The 19,025-nt window shown below is 44.8% G+C and overlaps 1 protein-coding gene and 1 long non-coding RNA gene across 3 annotated transcripts in view; one reads left to right on the plus strand and one right to left on the minus strand.

Moving 5' to 3' along the window:
* The window catches only part of ATF6 (activating transcription factor 6), a 72,030-nt gene that overhangs the window by 50,991 nt on the left and 2,014 nt on the right, over window positions 1–19,025 (plus strand). For both annotated transcript variants that reach the window (XM_048944914.1, XM_048944913.1), the window contains exon 15: window positions 4,852–4,936. In XM_048944914.1, coding sequence (XP_048800871.1) covers window positions 4,852–4,936 — 85 coding nt within the window. The remainder of the gene's footprint in view (window positions 1–4,851; window positions 4,937–19,025) is intronic.
* On the minus strand, window positions 1,361–19,020 carry LOC125693258 (uncharacterized). The gene is made up of 3 exons (XR_007377021.1): window positions 8,935–19,020; window positions 7,949–8,050; window positions 1,361–3,079 (listed from the first exon to the last, which is right to left on the minus strand). It is a non-coding gene; the product is annotated as an uncharacterized LOC125693258 (long non-coding RNA).

Below are 19,025 nucleotides of genomic sequence, written 5' to 3' on the forward strand. Positions count from 1 at the left end.
TACACTTTAGTTTCACATGCCAAAAGCATAGCTCTAAAGAAGTTCCAGTCTCTTCTCATTGATCTAAAATTCCTGCAGATGTTCAGAAAAGCTAACTTTAAAGGATGGTGCCTAGATTTTGTGCACAACTTTTGTATACTTGCTTTGTATCCCCTTCATCCTGAGGTTGTTAGGCATGGTTGGGTAGTTGATAGGTAAGCTTTTAGCTGTCAGGACTTGCTGGACACTACCAGGGGTAGCACAGTTAAATAAAAACAGTGCCTCCAGCAGCTTTGGGGAGGTGCCAGCATGAAAGCTGGATGTGGGAAGTTCCTCAGCCGTCATGGGCAGAAGTTGTAACAGGCTCCAAGAATCACAGTTGTGAAGATTTGAGCTGGAAGAGGTCAAGGCATGATTCCCCAGGAGACCTGTTAGTCATAAACGGATGAACAAAATGCCCAGTTACAGTATTTGTTTATTACAAGAAAATTTCTAAAGCTGCCTCGACAGAGCTGGCATGCTGAGGTGCCTGGCTCTGCTTGCCCTCTTTGCTTTGCCTGTGTCTTTGTTAGCTGCAATGTTCTAGCACATTGCTTGATTCCAAGGCAATGGTAAAGATCAAATCTCCTCATCGGGGCAGATGGCAAGAGCTGCGCTCTAAGATTTTCCTTTGGTATTTTAATCCAGTCTCTGTGGAGCTTTTGTTCCCGTAAAGTAACAAATGTCCCTTGTTTTTGAAAACATTGTCCTTAGTTTGTCAGAGATGAGCCTCTAATGGAGGGCTGGGCTCATCCCAACATCTTGGATCAGTCTTTGTGAGAGGAGATGCAGCGATAGGGCCTGCAGCTTCCACACTGTAACAAAGCACGCTTGGATCAAGTCATGTTCATTCTTCTCAGGTACGTAGGGCTATTGAATAATACTTATCCATTCCTAAGCAGATCAGCTAAGAAAGTAAGAAAAATCTCGAGAAGTCAATTTGAGAGAAATGTAACATCAGGGTAGGAGAAAAAACAGCTCCTGCTGAGCCTGGAGTGTTCCTTTGTGTCCCATGTCACTCAGATATTCTGCAAATGTGTGTACCTCTCCTCTAAACATTTCCCATGGCACTGATACTGTTTTCTTACATCACAGCCATGCTGTGAGGTGGAGGAGCTCCATTGGTGCCCATAGCTATGTGGCACACTGGTCCCAAGGGAAGAGTTGTTCCTGGGTGCAGTGTTGCTGAGGGACCACATGCTGCAAAACCCAAATTGTCAGAACTGCCAGTTCTTACCATATGAAAGGCAAGTACCAGCTAGGAAAAAAAAAAAAAGAAAAGAAAAAAAAAAAAAAGAACAACAACTTTGGAGCAGCATGTTTTTTCTGCATCTAATGAAAATGATATGCAGGGATGTTTACTCTGTTCTAGGAGAGTTAGAAAAGGTCTCTTTTTATTGAGGGCTAAGATTGCCTGCAGGTTGTCATGCATCTAGTGGTAGGTGCTTTAAGAAACAAGCCACATGTCATATGACTCAGGCTGGAACTGTTGGAACATCCAGCCTTGGAATATTCTAGCACAGTGGAATCGGGTTTCCATTGCCATCTGATTGTGGGGGTTACAGATACGTGAGTCTCCAACCCTTAATCTCTGTGAGAGTCTTGACATTGATCTTATGGAAGAAGCCTTAAAATCTCTGTTGTGGTTCCATGTGCTGCTGTGTCCAGGAGCAGATCAGCAGAGACTGAAGTAGCTAGGGAAGAACAAACGCTCAGTGAGAACGTTCATTCTATAGCAGTACCTAATTTCTAAAAGCTTTAATTTAACTTTTATAATTAACTGCAGTTGATTCATCCTAATTATCTAGTGCTCTGAATGTTTTGTGGTGGCTAGGATTGATAAATGTGATCGTTATCAGATGTTTAACTAATAACTTCAGACTTTATCCCCAAGAACAAATGTGTTTCTATATCCCAACTTAATAAAAAAGGTAATACATTTGTGGCTGGATTTTTAGTATCCATGTCTATATTTATCTATCTGTCCATCTCAGCTGACTTCAATAACACCAAACTGTAGTGATGATCAAAAGCAAAATGAGAGTGCTGAAGCTTGGGACTCATTTGAAATATTGTCTTTCCAGGCCGATATTTTTTCCAGTCATTATGCCAGCACTTTCAGGTCTGCATCGTCTATTTAAATTGTCATCCCATCTAAGTGCAAATCTTGGCCCAAGCCAGAGCCATCTGTTGTTGGGTAATAGTTGTGATTTATTTTGCCTCTGGTTGACGGTCATGCTCGTGAGCCAGATGCTGACTTGTAGGATTTGCTTTTATTCATTTTCAGTTTTATGCCATGTATTAATATCACAAACAGTATTTTAATTTTAGATATTTTTGTCTAGTATTTAAAATTAGGGATGAATAATGCCGTCACATTCCCCTCAGGGTAGCAATTCAGCATACTTCTGAACAAGATAGGAAAGGACAAAATGTTTTACACATGTTAATAATGCATTCACATTGTGTTCCTAAATGTTTAAATTCTTCCTAATCACTAATATTGCATTCATTTGTGTTGCATACAAATAATTAAGTATTACTTTGAAAAAAACTTCAGGACTGTTTGAAGCTTTCTAGGCTGCTGAGAATGCTGCAGGTAGCCAAACTTGTCGAAATATTTATGACACTTTGCATCACTGATGCAAGTTAGGACCAAGTATCAGAGGGACTTTCCTGCAAATTGAAGATGACAAGGAGATGGATGCATTTCTTTAACTCCAGGTTAAACAATAACTCATAACAGTCCTTTGTAGTGAAGATGGGCTGCATCCAGGTCCCAGACAGTCTGCTCCTCTCGAAGGTCGGCTCCTGCCAGCAGTTGGAGCTTACAGCTGACTGCCTGTTGTGTGTGTTTTCTCCAGAAGAGTTGTGCCACAGCTCCAGCGCGTACTTGGATGCACAGGCGTGAGTGGAAATGACTTCAATGTCTCACTATCTGCTGTGGGAGCAGCAGTCCTTCCCACGCTGTTCCATCTGCACCAGGAAAACGAAGGAGCAGCAGGTGAATTGCTGCTTGGATGTACTCTTTCCTGTGCAGTTTTAGGAGGCGTTTCAGAATCTGGAAATTAAGGGGAAGTTAATTTTAATGTCTTGGCTAGCAGAGCAGCGTCACTGAAGATGATTCCCTATGCAACTTTCTTCAGACCCAGTGGTTGTTTGGAGGATTTGCTAATTACAGTGCACAGATGAGAGGTATCAAAGCCCCACTCCCTCCTCCTCTCCATGTAGGTTTGTGGTCTGGGCACCAGACCTCTGACCAGCCTGGATGCTGCATCCTCTCAATTTCTCTACCTTTGCTTTCCGTTTGCCACTTCACACTGACCTTTCAGAAGTCAGCCAAGAAGGTAATTAGATAGAATGGTCCTGAATTAGATAGAATGTCCTGACATTGCTGCTGATTTCTGTAGAGGTTACTCCAATTATAAAGCTCTTGTGATTGTTCTGAATACATTTGATGCATACAGTAAGTAAAGGTGCCATTAGAAACAAAACTAAGCCGGTCTCATAAAGATATCATAGGAGTTTTGCAAATGGAAAAGCGTGGAAACGAGGGGTCAAACTTCCTGCTGCTGTTTGCCCATGTGAGATACATGTCTGGATCTTGAAAAATAAAAGGCAGATGTTGGGTCTGGGTTTAGGGAGGTTGCAAAAACTTTTTAAGGAGCTGGTTGGCGTATGTTGGACATGATGGTACCTGTTGGTTTGGTTCTTCCCAGTGACTCAGGCTGAATGTGGGATCACTGGCATTGAGAGAGCAGTAAATGCATGGACTGGGAAAATAAAGCTTTGGATTAATTTCTGGGGGGCTGGCAAAGATGGTTAGTGATCGGCAGGATGTTTTTTCACTTAGAGCTTGAGTTAGGAATTTACACTGCATTTGTGAACTCTGTAAACATGATCCTTTGCTCTTAATTACTAAGAGGGAAAATATGCTTCCCTCACAGCACCCACTGCATATTGAGGTGTTATGGTGAAGCAACCTGCAGGCAGAGGAGCTAATCTTTGAAAAGCTTGGGAAGTTTTCCATGTTCTTTGTGGTCTTTCTGTGGTCTAGGTCAGCACAGCACAACACAATCTGAATGATAAGGAATGAACCAGATTTTCCCACACATCAACCTGAGCGGTTTGAATTCAGCTATAGTTAGGAAAAATAAAATTAAAAAAAAAAAGAAGAAAGGCTGCATTTTTCCCAGGTCTGCATCTGGAGCTTCTGTAGATGCAGCTTCTGCTATTACAGCCAAGGGTTGTTTGAACGCTTCTGTTTTACAGCAACACCCAGCCACCTCACTGTGAAATAAATTGCTAAGCACAGCTTTGCCATCAGACTTCCTCAGTAAGTTTTTGTCAGCGGAGCTCATAGTTTGCTGCCCATCGCAGCCCTCACTGATACGGCCCTGCTGCAAGAGGCACGTGGCATGAGTTGACATAGATAGAGCAAGAAGATATTTATATAGAAAGCAGACAGCACTGCCAGTAAAGGCTCCAGTTCAGCAAAGCCCTTAACCACATGTTTAAATATCATTGAAGTCAAGCTCAATTACTTTAATCATATACATAAGTACTCTGTTGAATGCGGGTCTAATAGCAGTTTCCATCTCTTTCCACATGATCAAGGCTTTTTCATATTGTGCTGCATGAGATAGGGATTTCTTCTTGGTTACACAGCATGAGCAGCTGCTGTGACTTTTGGAAGACTCCCTCTACAACTTGAAATTGCTAAGCTGTTGTAAATAGTTTTATACTGCATGCCTGTAGCACAGAATGGAAAGGAATTTTCCCAGCTCTGTGCTTCTAGGGTGGATTTAACAGATCTTTTCCCCTGTTTTTCAGGACCACCTGTTACTGCCAGCCACCACACATAACAAGACTAGAAGGCCAAAGATGTCTATAGTGTTGCCAGCTGTAAACATCAATGGTAAGTGCAAAACATGAAAGAGAGATTGTTATGAGAATAATTTCAAAGAGATGCATCTGACTTGTGTGTGGAAACCAAACTTGGATCACACGTTGGTTGTTACAGCTTTGAAAATGAAGTGAGATTGGTCACCTCTAAGCTGTGGTTGCCAGGGTGCCCCCTGGAGCTGGGGTGCTGGCATCTCATCCATGCCTTTCATCCACGCTGCCACGAGTGTCACCCAGACACCTCTGACTGCCTTGGCCAACAGTCTGCAGTCTCTCTCTGTAGCTCCCTCAGGACTTGATGGCAATGCCATCCGGTCATGGTGGTTTATACATAGCTGATCAGAGTTGCCAGAACGTGATCTAGCTTCTCTGATTTGGCATCTGTGTAGTAGAAGTGCTGAGTGACAGCCTGAAGCAGTGATTGAGCACCTGGTGGGAAGGAGGGCCAACCCAGGGGTGCTCAGGTGCATGCAAAGAACCTGAGTGATGGAAGGGCTGGAGCCAGGATCCACCCCTTCCCAGACTTCATCTAAGGGCTGGCAGTGGAGGTGGGGGTTTTTCTCTGGAGATGCTACCAGAAGCCTTTCAAAGATAAGCAGCTATTTTCATTCATTTCTGCACCACAGCTGCTGCATTTGGGCTTGTCCTCATTTGCCGCAGTCAGAGACTTTTCCACTCCACTGTTATTGCTATATTTTCCATCACATTCTAGCATTAACGTACACGTTTCATAACACGTACAAAGATTGAGTGTGGAGACTGTCCTTGCCGTCCCATTTGGGCTGCCTAGCAGGGCAAATTCCTTGACCTTTCTGATGTGTTGGGATGCTGACTGCCTTCCATCAGCTTCTCAGCTGTTTACCACTGTGTTATACAACGCTCAGTGTGAGAGGGACCTCTCAGCACTGCACCGTCAGTATTAATAACAATCATATTCAAGGGCTGCAGGACAGCAGAGAAAACAGCTTTTCACTAAGGGCACGGGCTTGTTAGTGAAAGGAAGTGTTCTTGATCTCCATTTTAGTCCCACATGAGAGATAGGACAAGAACTGAATAAATATATCATTAATTCAGATGCCACAAGGTTAAGGCATGTTTGGGAAAATGTCACTGTCACAGTCATCAGACGCATTGTGAACCCTGCGACAGCACAGACTTTGCTTACTGAATATCTGTACGCTGTGACGCCTTTTTAAGGCTTACATGTTTTACAGTACAAACGAATCACAAACCCAAATGTTTTTGTGAAGTCAGGCGTGCTGAAAACATTGTCTGATGATGTGAATTTCCATAAACAAACAAACAATCCGTTCAGGCTTCCAGCATTTTAATAATTGCGCTTTCCTGAGCACTATGGTAAGTCGAGTGTGGTGGTATACAACCAGTTATCTGAGGGGAATTTTTGTGAGATGTGTCAGAATTATTTTTGGCATTTGTCAGTCAGAAACTCCCTTTTCATGTCCCTTACAAAAATCCTTTCTTGGCTGAGCTGAATTAGCAAATAGGCAGTTTATCACTTGGAGAGCAAGCTCTTATTTCTAACTTACAGCCTATTTATTCTTAAATGTTATTGAGTCTTAAGTATCTTTCCAGTTACTGGAGTAAATATGATTTGGAAAATACACATCAGAGCCCTGTGATGAATCTTATCCTTCATCATTAGTAAAACATTGTGAAATTGTAGTTACTGGAGTTCTTTGGGATTGTTCTTCAGAACATCGGTATAATCCAGGAAATAAAAAATATCCAGGGATTTGGTCAGGGATGTTGAAATGGAGCAGACACAAGGATAGTGGCTAAATAAACAATGCCATCAAACATTTCTTCCCCTGTGGCACTCAATCAGGTGCTAGGAAGAAATTCCAAGATAAATAAGAGGTGGTGGATAACTTGGCTTCATTTTTAATTTGTTTATTAGTAGATTACTAATAGGAGGCTGTTAGCTAAGAAGTTGTGCCTGGAGAAGAACCATTTCTCTGCTTTGAGAATATTGCTTCTCCATCCTATCCTGCCTCTATGAGGGCTCATACATTCTAAATGAGCATCTGACAGTTTGCTGATAACAAAGCTTTTCTCTCAGGTGTTTGCAGGGAGAAAGCCCACCTTAAGCCCACCTTAGCTCTTCATCCACCTGCAGAGAAGCGGCTGCTGGAAGAGGCTGGGTCTCCCTGGGAGGATCTGGCAATACTTCCAGTGAAAGAACTTGTCCCCTCCTGCCTTTTCTCATGACTCAGCCAGTTCTTTGAGGGAGAAGGGGAGCCTTTTCCACTTGCACTTATTTGCTGTTCCTTTTCTCTGCCACAACCCTGGCAGTGGAGGCGAGGAGAGTGGAAGTGGAATGGCCTCTGCTTTGAAACTTTTTCAGAACTTCTTCATTTGCTTTCTTCTACAGGATCTTCATTTTATCTTTGTACCAGAGTTTACCCATTGCTCTTTTCAGATATGAAACAGCGTACAGTTCATTCAGAAAAGAACATTTTGAACTACTCGGACAGTCTCTTTCCAGCAGGACTGTCATCCTTTTCTGATTATGCTTTGAATGCTGGAGTGCCCTCTGAGCTCTGTTACAGACTCTTCCCATGGCTGATTTGAGCAGTTCCCATTGACAGCAGCAGGAAGAGAGAGCAAATATGGACAGAGGTTGGGAAATAACATGAGTTGTCGGTCACTGTCTTCTGTGACTGTGCATGAAGGTTAGTGACATAGTTCTGCAAGGTTTGTCTGGCTCTTTTCACCAGTGTACAAACAGAGTCTACAGTCTGAAAAACATTTCAGAATTCTTCTTGGAGGGAAAACGAGATATAAAGCTGGCAGCACTAGTGCTTTTCAGCTAATGGCAAGTATTAACAGAAACCTTTGTAGTAGGAGTGGGTGTATGTGTGGGTTCAATACGATAGAAGTTTAAGTTGGAGTATTTAAGAGAATGCTGTGCAAAGCAAGAACAGTAAGACATTTCTCTTAGAGACAAGAAGTTGATAAAAGCTATTCAGTAATTGCATGTTAAAAGAGTAAAAATGGCCATTACCTTTTATGCCTCTCTTATGTGGTCTGTCTCTTGTTCAGCCCGGATTGTCCCATGCATGAGGACAGCTGGCAGAGTCTCCACTGAGGGCTTCTGTGCAGGTGCCTGAAATTGTGTGAACTCTTAAGTATTAAGGTGTTAAAAAAAAAAAAAAAAAATTAAACAAAACAAAAATCAATGTTGATACATGTTAATCCCACCCCTCTTTACTTCCTCCCCACCCTGTTCCAGCCCCCTTTCCAAGCTTGCTGGGCCACTCCTGCAGTTTGCAGCCAGTACACGCCATCAGCTCCTCCATTTCAGCCTCCCCAGACGCGTGCTGCCTCTCACCCTGGTCCCACTCCCCTCTTGGCTGCTGTCACTCAGTACTACTCTCCCTTAGCCTCCTGCAGCCAACTGTGTCCACAACTTAACCTGCCCCTGCCCAACTACAAAGCCCCAGCATTTGTGGATGCAACCAGCACTGGATTGATCTGTCTAGTGGGACATAGGAACCCCAGGGCTGGTAAGCCTGGAAGGGAAAAAAAGCAGAGTTGCATAGTCCTAGTCTTGCTGTACATGGTTCTGGGGACACCACTGGTATGCCTGTGATGAGAAGTTATTCCAAGAAATATCTCGCACTTTCTCATGGGAATGAAAGCCAACGGCAATTTACAGTTAAACTTAAGCTTTTGTTTTTGAGCAAGTCATGTTTGTTGTGCTGGATTGCAACTATTATTTTAGAAATCTAACTATGCACTTGAGACCAGTTAAGTCTCTAGTAGATTTCGTTCCTAAATTTGCTTTTATTGTAACTCAGAGTCTTGTTGGCTCATTACACCGGTTCCAAATTGACATAAAGGCGGTGCCTTTCATTTCAGTTTAAATGAAAACATCTGCCATTAGCCCTGTATTTACTTAACTGCTGTAAAAAATGCAGCGGGTTATAACATCAATCTTTGGATCAAAATAATCTATAGAGTACAGCACAGCTAAGCCACTCTTCCTACCCCAAGCAGGGACCTTTAGTCTCTGTGGGATGTCTGCAGCTCTGCAGTGCAGCACACACCACCAGTAGTCCTCTCTGTGTGGTGTACAAAAGTGAGAACATATGTACAGCCGTCTGTTGTAGGAGATAGCATGCAAAGTTTAGCCAAAGAAGATGCTCTCTTTACTGCATTTCTTCTTAGGATAGTGCCAGTGCTCCATGTCTTGGAAGAAGCACAGTTATAGAGTCCTTGGCCTTTATGCCAGTTACAGATGCAGTGGTGTTAGTGCCATTACCAGGCCCTCGCCCATGTGGAAACCAACCAGCTGGGTACTAAGCTTCAGATTTCCTGTTTATTTCATAAGGACTTGTGTACAGTCTTCAGATAGACATGATTTGACATTCTTGCTGATACGGAGATGAAGGGCTGTACATCCTCTTGGAACCCCCAGGCATCCTGTATACCAAACTAATTTCTTTGTGCATTAATCTCTCCCCTTTCCTTTGCTCATAGTATGTAAATGTGTAAGTCAGGACCAGAGGCTGTTTACAGGGAAGCTGATTCATGCAGGTCAGTTCATCTGCCAGTATGTGGAATAAGTCACTGGAAAAGGTTACTGAGTTCTGAGCTGCCACTGATCCCAGAGAGAGCTGCTGCAAGGAGAATGTAGACAGTAAGGATGCCGAACAGCAGGGATTTCAGTTGCATAGCAAGAAACAAGTGCACGTCCAGTCAGCAGCTAAGTCTGAAGTTCCTTGTTTTCTTGAGAATTGACAGCTGTGACAGAGTTTTGAATTTTCTACAAGTGTTCTGGATAGGTCCTTAGTCTAACGTCACGCACAATGGGTTTTGTTTTCAGTCTGCCTTTGAGATACTTGTGCTTGCCCTCTATAATTTATGTGTTCCTGGATAGACTTCTCTTAGGAGTTGCTTTTTGTGATGAAACACAGCACCCAAAGAGTGCTGAGTGGGATGGAGAGTTTTGCAAAGTCCATGTGCTCTGTTGTGTTGCACATCTTCTGATCGCAGCCACTTCCTCAGCCTTCCTTTGTCACAATTCTCATCCTGCCAATGTGATGTGCCAATGTCATAAGTCTTTTCATGCTCTAAAATAATGCACGTTTCAATTCAAATGATGAACAGCAAATCTAATGGTAAGGCTTTTTGATCAAAACTGGAGGGATTTTGCTATCAAGCAGCATGAGTATTTGCATGCAGCAGATGTCCAAGGCTGGTAGCAAACTCTGAGAAGTCTGTAAAGCAAACAGAAGCCACCCAGGCTGAGAAGGAGGATAAAAAGAAAATCTCTTTGGGAAGTGATGATGTGCTATAAGTTCCCATGTCTTGGGGTTAAATAAATACAGTCTTCAACATCCTCTGCCTTGGGTTCAAGTGAACAAAAGATGCCATTTCCGTCTTTCAGAGTAAGCGGCAGAATTCCTTGTCACTCATCAGATGAAGGTCTAAAACCATACACTGGTCAACAGCTGACTTTTCTGAAGGTTACTGCTCAGCAAATGCTCTGTCTCCAGGTGTTGTTGGTTAACTCTTGATGCTTAGAAGCCAGATCTTGGAGCTTAGAAGCCAGATCTTTGTTCCTGTAGCTTCCTCTCTAAGCTGCTGTGCTTGACCTCAGGCTGAGAATCTCTCATAGGATTGTTGGCCGGTATCACAGATGTTCTTCACCCCTCATGCTTATATTGAGTTCTACTCTAGAGGTTGGGACTGAAACCTTGCCGAGGAATTTTGACTACAGATTTTAGTCATATTGTAAGATGTTACTGTTCTCTTTTCAAAGTGATGTACGCTAATCTTTCCTCTCTGCAAAATTGATCGTTGCTGAATTGACAACCTTTGAGAGATGCTGTGCTTCCCACCAGTTTTCTCTTAATATATGTTGTCCCTGACAGGAAAAAGATGATTAAATTATTCATAGAATTATGACAGAAATGGTTCAAGTATTCCACACACAAAAGCAGTGGAATCTGTGTCACTTGAGTTCATGTTTGTTTAGTTAGACAGGAAGCGATCAAGAAATGAAATCATAAAGACTTACTCCCCAGTGACTTTTGATAATGGTCTGTTTACCTAAATTGCTAAATAAGTAACCTATTTTTATGTGTTCATAAGAACAGGAAGACGATTTCAGTAGATCTTCTGTGTCTTTTTGCCGTTTCGTTATTATGAAAATCTCTTGGGTTTTGTGTGATGTAGCAGACCAAAGCCCCAGCACGACTGGTCTTCTCTGTATAGACAGGATAAATGCTGCAGATGGCATTTTCTTGGGAACATGCTGTCCGAGAGGGATAGAGAATGAGTCATAAATTAATTGGACTTCACATCTAGTATGTCAAATGCCTGTGTAGAGTTATTACACCAGATTGTTTTTCCATATGAAAGACAAGCTATATAAAATCCCCAATGTAGAAGAAAAAGGAAACCCATGACGCTAGCTGCCAGTGTGGATGCTGCGTGCCAGAACCCAGTGCGTGTGTCTCACTGCACAGAGCCTGCCCTCTCGATGTCCATCGCTCCTGGAGCTGACACTGCCATGTGGGTATGCTCTCCCACCAGGCTGCAGAGCAGACTGCAAAGCAAAGAGAACGTTTCAGTCCTGAGGTGAGGTGGTGTTCGCCATCTCAGCTGCACCAAACTGTGTTTGTGCAGCACGTCGTAATTCTAGCCTTCAGTCCAGCTGATCTGCTTTGATACGTTTTCAAGTGTTGTAAATTTAAGATTACATAATTCCTTTTAGTGTTAAATTAGACGTGGCAAATACACTTTTATGTTTGTGATACGTAGGCCAGCTTTGATTACTGGTAGCTCTTTATTTCTGCTGTGATCTGAATCATAATTATCCATAATGAGCTCACCCTGTAAAAACATCAAGAAAAAAAATTGCAAAGAACTGGTAGAGGAGGTTCACATTTATGAGTTCTGTCTTGAGGACATCACTGGAGCAAACCTAGAGATTAGGAAAAGCTCAGCAGTCCAAGACGGTCTTTTTCTGTGTTTGGATTGCAGTCTCTAAGGAGACTGCAGCCAGCGGGGCTTGCATGATTGCTGCCCTGCTCTCCGCTCCCAAGCCCAGCTTTCCATGCAGGGACTCTTCCTCACCCACTCCATAGAACACACCTTACCTGTGCCTTCTCCCAGCTTGAGTCTCTGTAGCAGTCGGACAGCAGGGTTGCTGTGGGAAAGCATTTGAAAAATACATCCTGAGATTTTCAATTTCAGTCATCCCCCGGCACGTGGTTCCACCATCTGCCTCTGTCCTGTCCCTTGTTCCACAGCAGTCCATGTGAAGAGGTGGTGGCATGTGCCTGCACAGCAGCAGTACGCTCTGGGTGGCTGTGGATGGAGAAATGATCAGCAGTCTGAGCTGCCCCTTGCTGTGCAAAAGAGGCATCTCTGGTTCAAGGCAGCGTTCCTATCTTGAAGCCGTAAATCTCCTCTTGCTGTAGCTGGGAGGCAGAGGCCTTTGAAAGTGACTTGTTTTTATTAGCGTGCCTCATTCACATAGGCATTCTGCAGCGTATGTGAGTGATTTATTTGTTTTAATTAACTGGCAAATGTATTGCATCAGGGAAGCTCACATGGAGGAAAGCAGCTGCCCCATGCAGACAAAAACTTGCACGGAGGTTGCGTGAAAAATGTTCTTCTTCGAGCAAGGGCTGATCACAGTTTCTAAATAAATGAGGTAATTTTATGTATCCAAGTGAGACAGGTGGAAATTTCACCTCACTATCTGGATACCATCCAACCTATAAAGGCATTTGAACTGTAAGTGAGTACAGGCTCTCACCAGCCTTCACTCTTAAATCAGTGAGACACTTTAACATTAGGCTACAAGTGATAGTGGGTGATAGAGAAAAGTCCACGCCAGTAAAAAAAGTGATGGCTGCCTATTAAAGAGTAAGAAGTCAAATAATTCAGTTAATTTTATCAGTAACTGCCTACAAGTCAAAATGCTGAAGTACATACTGCAAGTCAACTTCAAAGGTTAAGGGCTGCGTAAGGATGGGAAAACATGCAAAGCAAACACCATAGGATAAAGTGCTGGCAAATGGTATGGAGATTGATTAAGAGTAAAGCCTCCATGCCAAAGGACCATTAAAAGGACCTTAGAAAATCCGGCAGGCTTAAATAATACATTAAAGTAGGTTCTTAGAAATGAGAGCTCTCTTAAAACAATGAGAAGGAATTAGAAATAGCCAAATGAGGGAATTAGAAATGGAGCACCATTTCTGGGAGACTTAATATCAAAGCATAAGAAGTCAAGCCAAAAGTGATACTGAGGAACAACTTGTTTAAGGCATGAAAAGTAATAAAAACATTTTTTTCAGAGGAAGCCTGCCAGGGAATCTGTGGTGCTTGTAGAGGACCAAGGTGTAAAAGAGCACTTAAAGTTGAAGTCAGTGCTGTTGAAGGAAACCTTGAAGTGTTCTTGTGTTGGTGTTAACCACAGAGGATATATAAATATCAGAAGAAAGAAAAGTGACAAATGGGGTCAGGAGCTGTAAAAAGTCAAGTCTCACTTCAGCACGCATTGGCTGAAACTGTTGAGAGTTGAGCACGCCTGGATGGACCAAGAGAGCAGAGCTGCTGCAGTGGCAAGTTGTACCCAAGTGCTCCTGCTAGCTCCTCGTTGGGCACAGAAGGGAAGGTGCCCATTCCTCTTAGTCCTGTGCTGCCTCACTCAGAGGAAGAAATCCTCCAGCTCTGGCTCTTGAAGTAAGCCTCCAGTAGAACGAATGCCTTTTTAGGCTGGTCTCCTGTGCACAGCTATTTGTCTTGTAAGTGGGTATGTCTTGTCTTGCAGACCGTGTGGGGAGTTTGTTTACAAGTTCTGTGCTTCCCAAGAAGCCATGGGTGGTTCTGCCTAACGGAGTTGCTCTCTCTCCAGCCTCTTTCCTTTCTTTCATTCCCAAGAGAACTTTCTGTGTAGCAAAGCTGTGCCTTGCCTTTGTTTTCTCCTTTTCATTTCAATTCTTCATGTAAACGTTGCCTCAGCTGGTTAGATTTCAAATATGGCCATAGCTCTGACAGCAAGCATGTGCACAGCCAGTGCAAATGCCTTGGTGTTTGCAAGAGATACTCTACCTGCAGGAGCTTTAAATTATGTGCCTGCAAGGATCAGTGCTGCTGATCTGCTCCTCTAGAGAGGGCCGTTGGCTTTTTCTTCAAACCAGCAAGAGCAATTAGTCAACCCAGACTGGGCCCTCTCCGTTGGCTACTGATCTCTTGATCTGCAGGCCCTGGCCTTTTCCATGGTATGGGCTGAGGGCACATTGTTCTCCTCAGCCACAGCCAATGACTCCGTTATTTACTTAGGAGGCCACAGCACTTGTTTCCTCCCATTTTCTTACTTTCTCCTTGTGCTGTGTATATCCCCCTACGATAGACCCTGACACCAGTGTTGCAACAATTTGGGCATGGGAAAAGGCCCTGTCTCCTTGCTGACAGCCTGTGGCTTATCCGCATGTCCTTGTGTGGTCTGCAGTGTGCGTGGCCCTGGTGCAGGACCTGCCCTGAGAAATGGAGACCAGGCACTGTGTTGGTGCCTCCAACCTGGCTCCCTCTGTAATAGCTCTATAGATGAGTGTGTGCTCACTGCATCCCTCATACACCCCCACCAGTTGCTGAGGGACAGGGAGTAAAAAGCTGGTGGAGAGGAAAACGGAAACATCCAGATCTCCCCTGACATGTGCCGGGGACTGAAGGCAGCTGAGTCCACAAGGTTGCAACTGGTTTGCTTAGAAACAGTTGCAAGCAGCAGCCTGCTTTTAAAAATAAGTTAACTGGAGTGTCCTTACTACTTTCTCCCTTGCCTCCAGAAACCCTAGGTAACAAGTAAATCTGTGAATATTTTAGAAACCCTGCTGCCTCCTTGCAGTGAGTGTATTTTTAGTCTTTGTAACTGTTAGAGCAACACTGCTTCATTTATCTACTTATTTGGTAGTGTGTAGCAACCCTTCAGCCGGAAACGTTGTCCAGATGCGGCGGCTGGGCCAGTCGGGGCTGCTCAGTGGAGATGGAGAGGATCACAGCACAGATAGGGCAGGGAAGCCCCAGCTTGTGTCTGGGGACAGAGCTGTGCAGAGCAGCTGATGTCCTCATCTTCTGTGAAGTTTGTGTTTCCTGAACACTGTGCTGCCCGAAATCCATTTTTTGGGCCAGGACAGGCTGCAGTATAAATTGTTTTGGTAGGTTGGTGCTAAATCTTTAAACCAAACTTCAGCATTGTGAGCTAGCATGAAGCAAGTGTGCCTCTGATGGCTCTTTGAAAACTGCTGAGGTTCCTGCTGGTGTGATAACAGGGCTGCAGAAGAGCTGGAAGTGTAAATTAATGCCAACACAGACTCTGTTGGGAGTCTGATGTGTCACAACAGACCTTGCTTGTTAGAAGAACAGTGGAAAATAAAAGGGGGTGTTTTGTTCTGCACAGATGCTTTTAAAAGAGGCAGCGGTTTTGTGTCATCTTGTGCATACATGATTCCCTGGCATTTGACATCAATTAAACTAATTCAGTGGATCCTGCACTATCATCTACACAAGGAGAGGTGATCTTCTGCTCTTATGTGTATTTCTGACCAAGACAGGTAGGTAAAATGCAGGTGGGACAACTGATTTCCCTCCTTGTGTCTTACCAAAAGTACTGAGGACATGTAGTCCATATCTGACAATGCACTTGTTTGTAAGAGTGACTTCCCCAGAGAGCAGTGCTGGGGAATTGGACATGTGTTCCCAAGGCCAGGCTCACGTGCTGGGAGTTTGGTAGGGCTCAAGCCAGCGAGCTCTGAGAAGATGCAGTCTGGGAACAGCAGTGCTTGGCTCAGCTACCTCACTGTTATTTTGAAGTAATCTGTGCAAAACGCAGCCTTTAAATCTGGTAACAAATAGTAACTGCAGCACATAGCTTTGGCCTGGAAAGGATAGTTTCTTACTAACGCAGGGAAACACTGCTTCACTGTCAGAGTGCAGAGCCCTGGAGCAGGCTGCCCATAGAGGGTGTGGAGTGCCCTTCTCTGGAGATATTAAAGAGCCATAAGGATATGCCTACCTGTGTCAGCTGCTGTAGGGAATCTGCTTTAGTTTAGGATTGGACTAGGTGGCCTCCTACAATTCTGAGATTAAGCCTGTCTGGGAGTTTTATTCTGTTGTCGTGTGGTGTGAAAGGCTGTATGTTCTGAATGCTGGAGAGGAGCAGTAAATCTGTTTATAAATCCAGACGCTTCTGCAGGACATCCTGCAGCTTATTCAGCTTATGCCCAGCTCAGGGCCTTCCTGCACAGGTGTCTGCCTCTTCTCTCATTTGGAAGCTCATCTGCTGGCACACTGTCAGAAAGACCGCCAGCTTTATCCCTCCTCCTGCCTGAGAAAGAAGGTTGGTTTGTATCATCCCAGGCCCCCTCCCATCCTGCAGCCTGTGGGGAGCACAAGCAGCATTGGGCTCAGCTCCTGCCATGCAGACATAGCAGGGCTCGGTGGAACTGCACTGTATTCTCTTGGCTTGTCCACAAAACTGATGGTGGTGTGGTCACGAGACCACCTAGTTTTAAAAGATCTGATGCAGGAATCACCAGACATTAGCATTAAAAACTTGGTAAGGGTAAGACTGTTTTTCTTGAAGCTGAGCTGATTATTTCTGGGCCTGTTGTGATGCTGGCTTATGCACTTTGTTCTTTTGCAGCCCTCAAGCTGCTTCTGCCTAGCCCCATTTGTACTCGTGCCTTTCAATTCTCCTGAGCGCCATACTTCGCTCTTGCCTTTGCTGAAGTGCATCCTGATCTTGGACAGCTTCTCTCTTTTATCGAAGCTGTACTCCAATACTCCAAGGTGGTTGAAATCTCTCCAGCTTCCCATCTTCCAGAAACCTTATAAGTATGCTCTCTATTCATCATCCAGATCATGAAACAATTTAATGGAATCGAGCTGAGGCTGGAGCCATGTGGAATCATTTCTGAAATGCCTGCCCATTTGACAGTGAGCTGGTCTTTCCACACACTGTGCTACGCTGACTGCATCCAGGTCACACTTGCTCATTGCTCCTCTGAGCATCATGTGCAGAGCATCAGCCCCTGTGCTGCTGGGCCGCAATGGCCAGGGCATGACCCAGCCGTGGTGGCAAGGTGTCAGGGGCTGGCACGGCTTTCAGCCTGCTCCTCTGTACAAGATGCTTTGAACAGGGCAGGCACTGCACCTCTTGAACAGAACAGCTGCATCGCAGTATTTCAGAGCCTTGGCTTACTTAATCGTGGTCCAGTTTTGTCGTGGGGGGAGTTGAGGGAAGCAGGAGGCTGGGTGAGAGGCGGCTGAGCTCGTTCCCATGCTTTCGCTGCCACCCACACAGAGCACGGTTCCTTTGCTCACATCACTGCTCTCTGGGGGTATTATTATTCTGTGTTGTGCAATGCCAAGGAACTGACTAGTAACCCACTGTGCTGGCCGCTGCAGGCAAATGCAGGGTAGTCTTACTGCCTGGGGAGCTGACAGAGGGGTTTCTTGGCTCTGGCTGTCGGCCCATCCCACTTCACCCACTTGTGGCTTTGGTGCACATTTTCTCACATAGCCAGGCTCCTGGTAAGCTGAGAGATGTATTTCCAGCTTGTTGTGCCACAGGCAGCCATCTGTTCCCATGTTCTCTCTCCAGCCCAAAGGCTAGGCAACCAAGAGACAAGAGAAAAGGTGATGCACAAAGCTCCCCTGGATGGGTGTCCCCAGCGTGGCCCTGCTTGAGGACACAGCACTGGGACGAGATGCTGCTCAGGGTCCTGGGGTCAGCTCATGGCGCCAGGCACAGCTGCTCCTGGATGCAGTTGCTTGGTGGCACGTTCAGAGCTTTTTCCATTTCATTTCTGCAGGTGGGAGCTTTGATTTCCCCTCCAGGCTCCCAGCCCCCTTAGAAAAAGTTTGCTCCTGCTTTTCATTACTATCCCAGACATATTTGATCTAATGGCTTCTACAGGTGGTGTAGGGTGCAACAGGGTCCGGCCATAGTTGTCAGCTGTCATCCAGAATCAGAGTTAATCCAGGAAAGCAGTAAGAATTAGTAATGTATATTGCATTCCTCCAGTCCATACGCTTTCCATTAGGTGCTCTTCCATCCTCCTTAGAACAGAAAGAAAACCCTGCCGATGGCAGTCAGCATTTCCCACTCTAAAAAGCAAGGGTTGGTCGTGCCTGGAAATCTGATCTGGGCTCTTGCATTCCTGGACACACTGTCTATGCAGGATAGTCTCCCACCTTTCAGAGCAGGCAGCAGATGCTGGCCATGTGCACGGCTTGTTTGGCTGCCCAGCAGCTCCTGTACTAACTAACGTGCCCAGCCTGGGGCCGTGCACTGCAGGGCTGGAAGCTTTGGTAGCTGAACTCCCTCCATCTCCTGGAGACATCTCTGAGCCTTTCTCAGGGAGAACATGAGTCTCAGAGAACTCAGCAGGCTCTCGGGATCATAGTCAGCAGATGGGAAGCTGTCACTGTCTCCTTCTTAGGTCTTTCTCTTTCCAAAGGCAAGTCTTTTGGTTGTGCCCATCGATCGTGGTCAGCTTGGTCAGCAGCTCCACCATGTCCTGCAAGTACAGCAGCCAGATCAGCCTGCTAATGAGGCACAGTTAATTCCTTAAGAATTCACATTTTAACTTGTTTTTTAAATAGTAATCTGGTGAATAAATTCCTCTAGATCCTCAGTGTCATCAGGGTTATGCTATTCTTAAACCAATAAGAAAAAGTGAAAACATTCCTCTTTCTTAAATAAGCCCTATCTTTAATCAGCCCTGTGCTTTAGTGGCTCAAGAACAACATTTCAGCAATAGACGTTATACAGTGCAAAACCCATTGGTAACGATGTGCAGATGAAGAAGTGAAAAAGAAGGCTGGTGTTAGTTTTTAGGTGTGAGTGCACATGTTGAGCTTGGTCTAGAGCCTTTTGGGTGCCAGTGGCAGGATGAGACTCTGTGCATAGACCTACAGAAACAAAAGGTCTGCCCACAGCTCAGCTTGCCTTCAGCTGAAGCTCCTAGCCCAGCATGATGACACGCCAAGAAAGCACTGCTTTTTGATGCCATTGGGTCGCTAGGTTGCAAGGCTAACGCTGGCCTTTGTGTATCTGC

This window comes from Lagopus muta, chromosome 5 (genome assembly GCF_023343835.1).
Source record: "Lagopus muta isolate bLagMut1 chromosome 5, bLagMut1 primary, whole genome shotgun sequence".
In the NCBI taxonomy this organism is placed as follows: Eukaryota; Metazoa; Chordata; class Aves; order Galliformes; family Phasianidae; genus Lagopus; species Lagopus muta.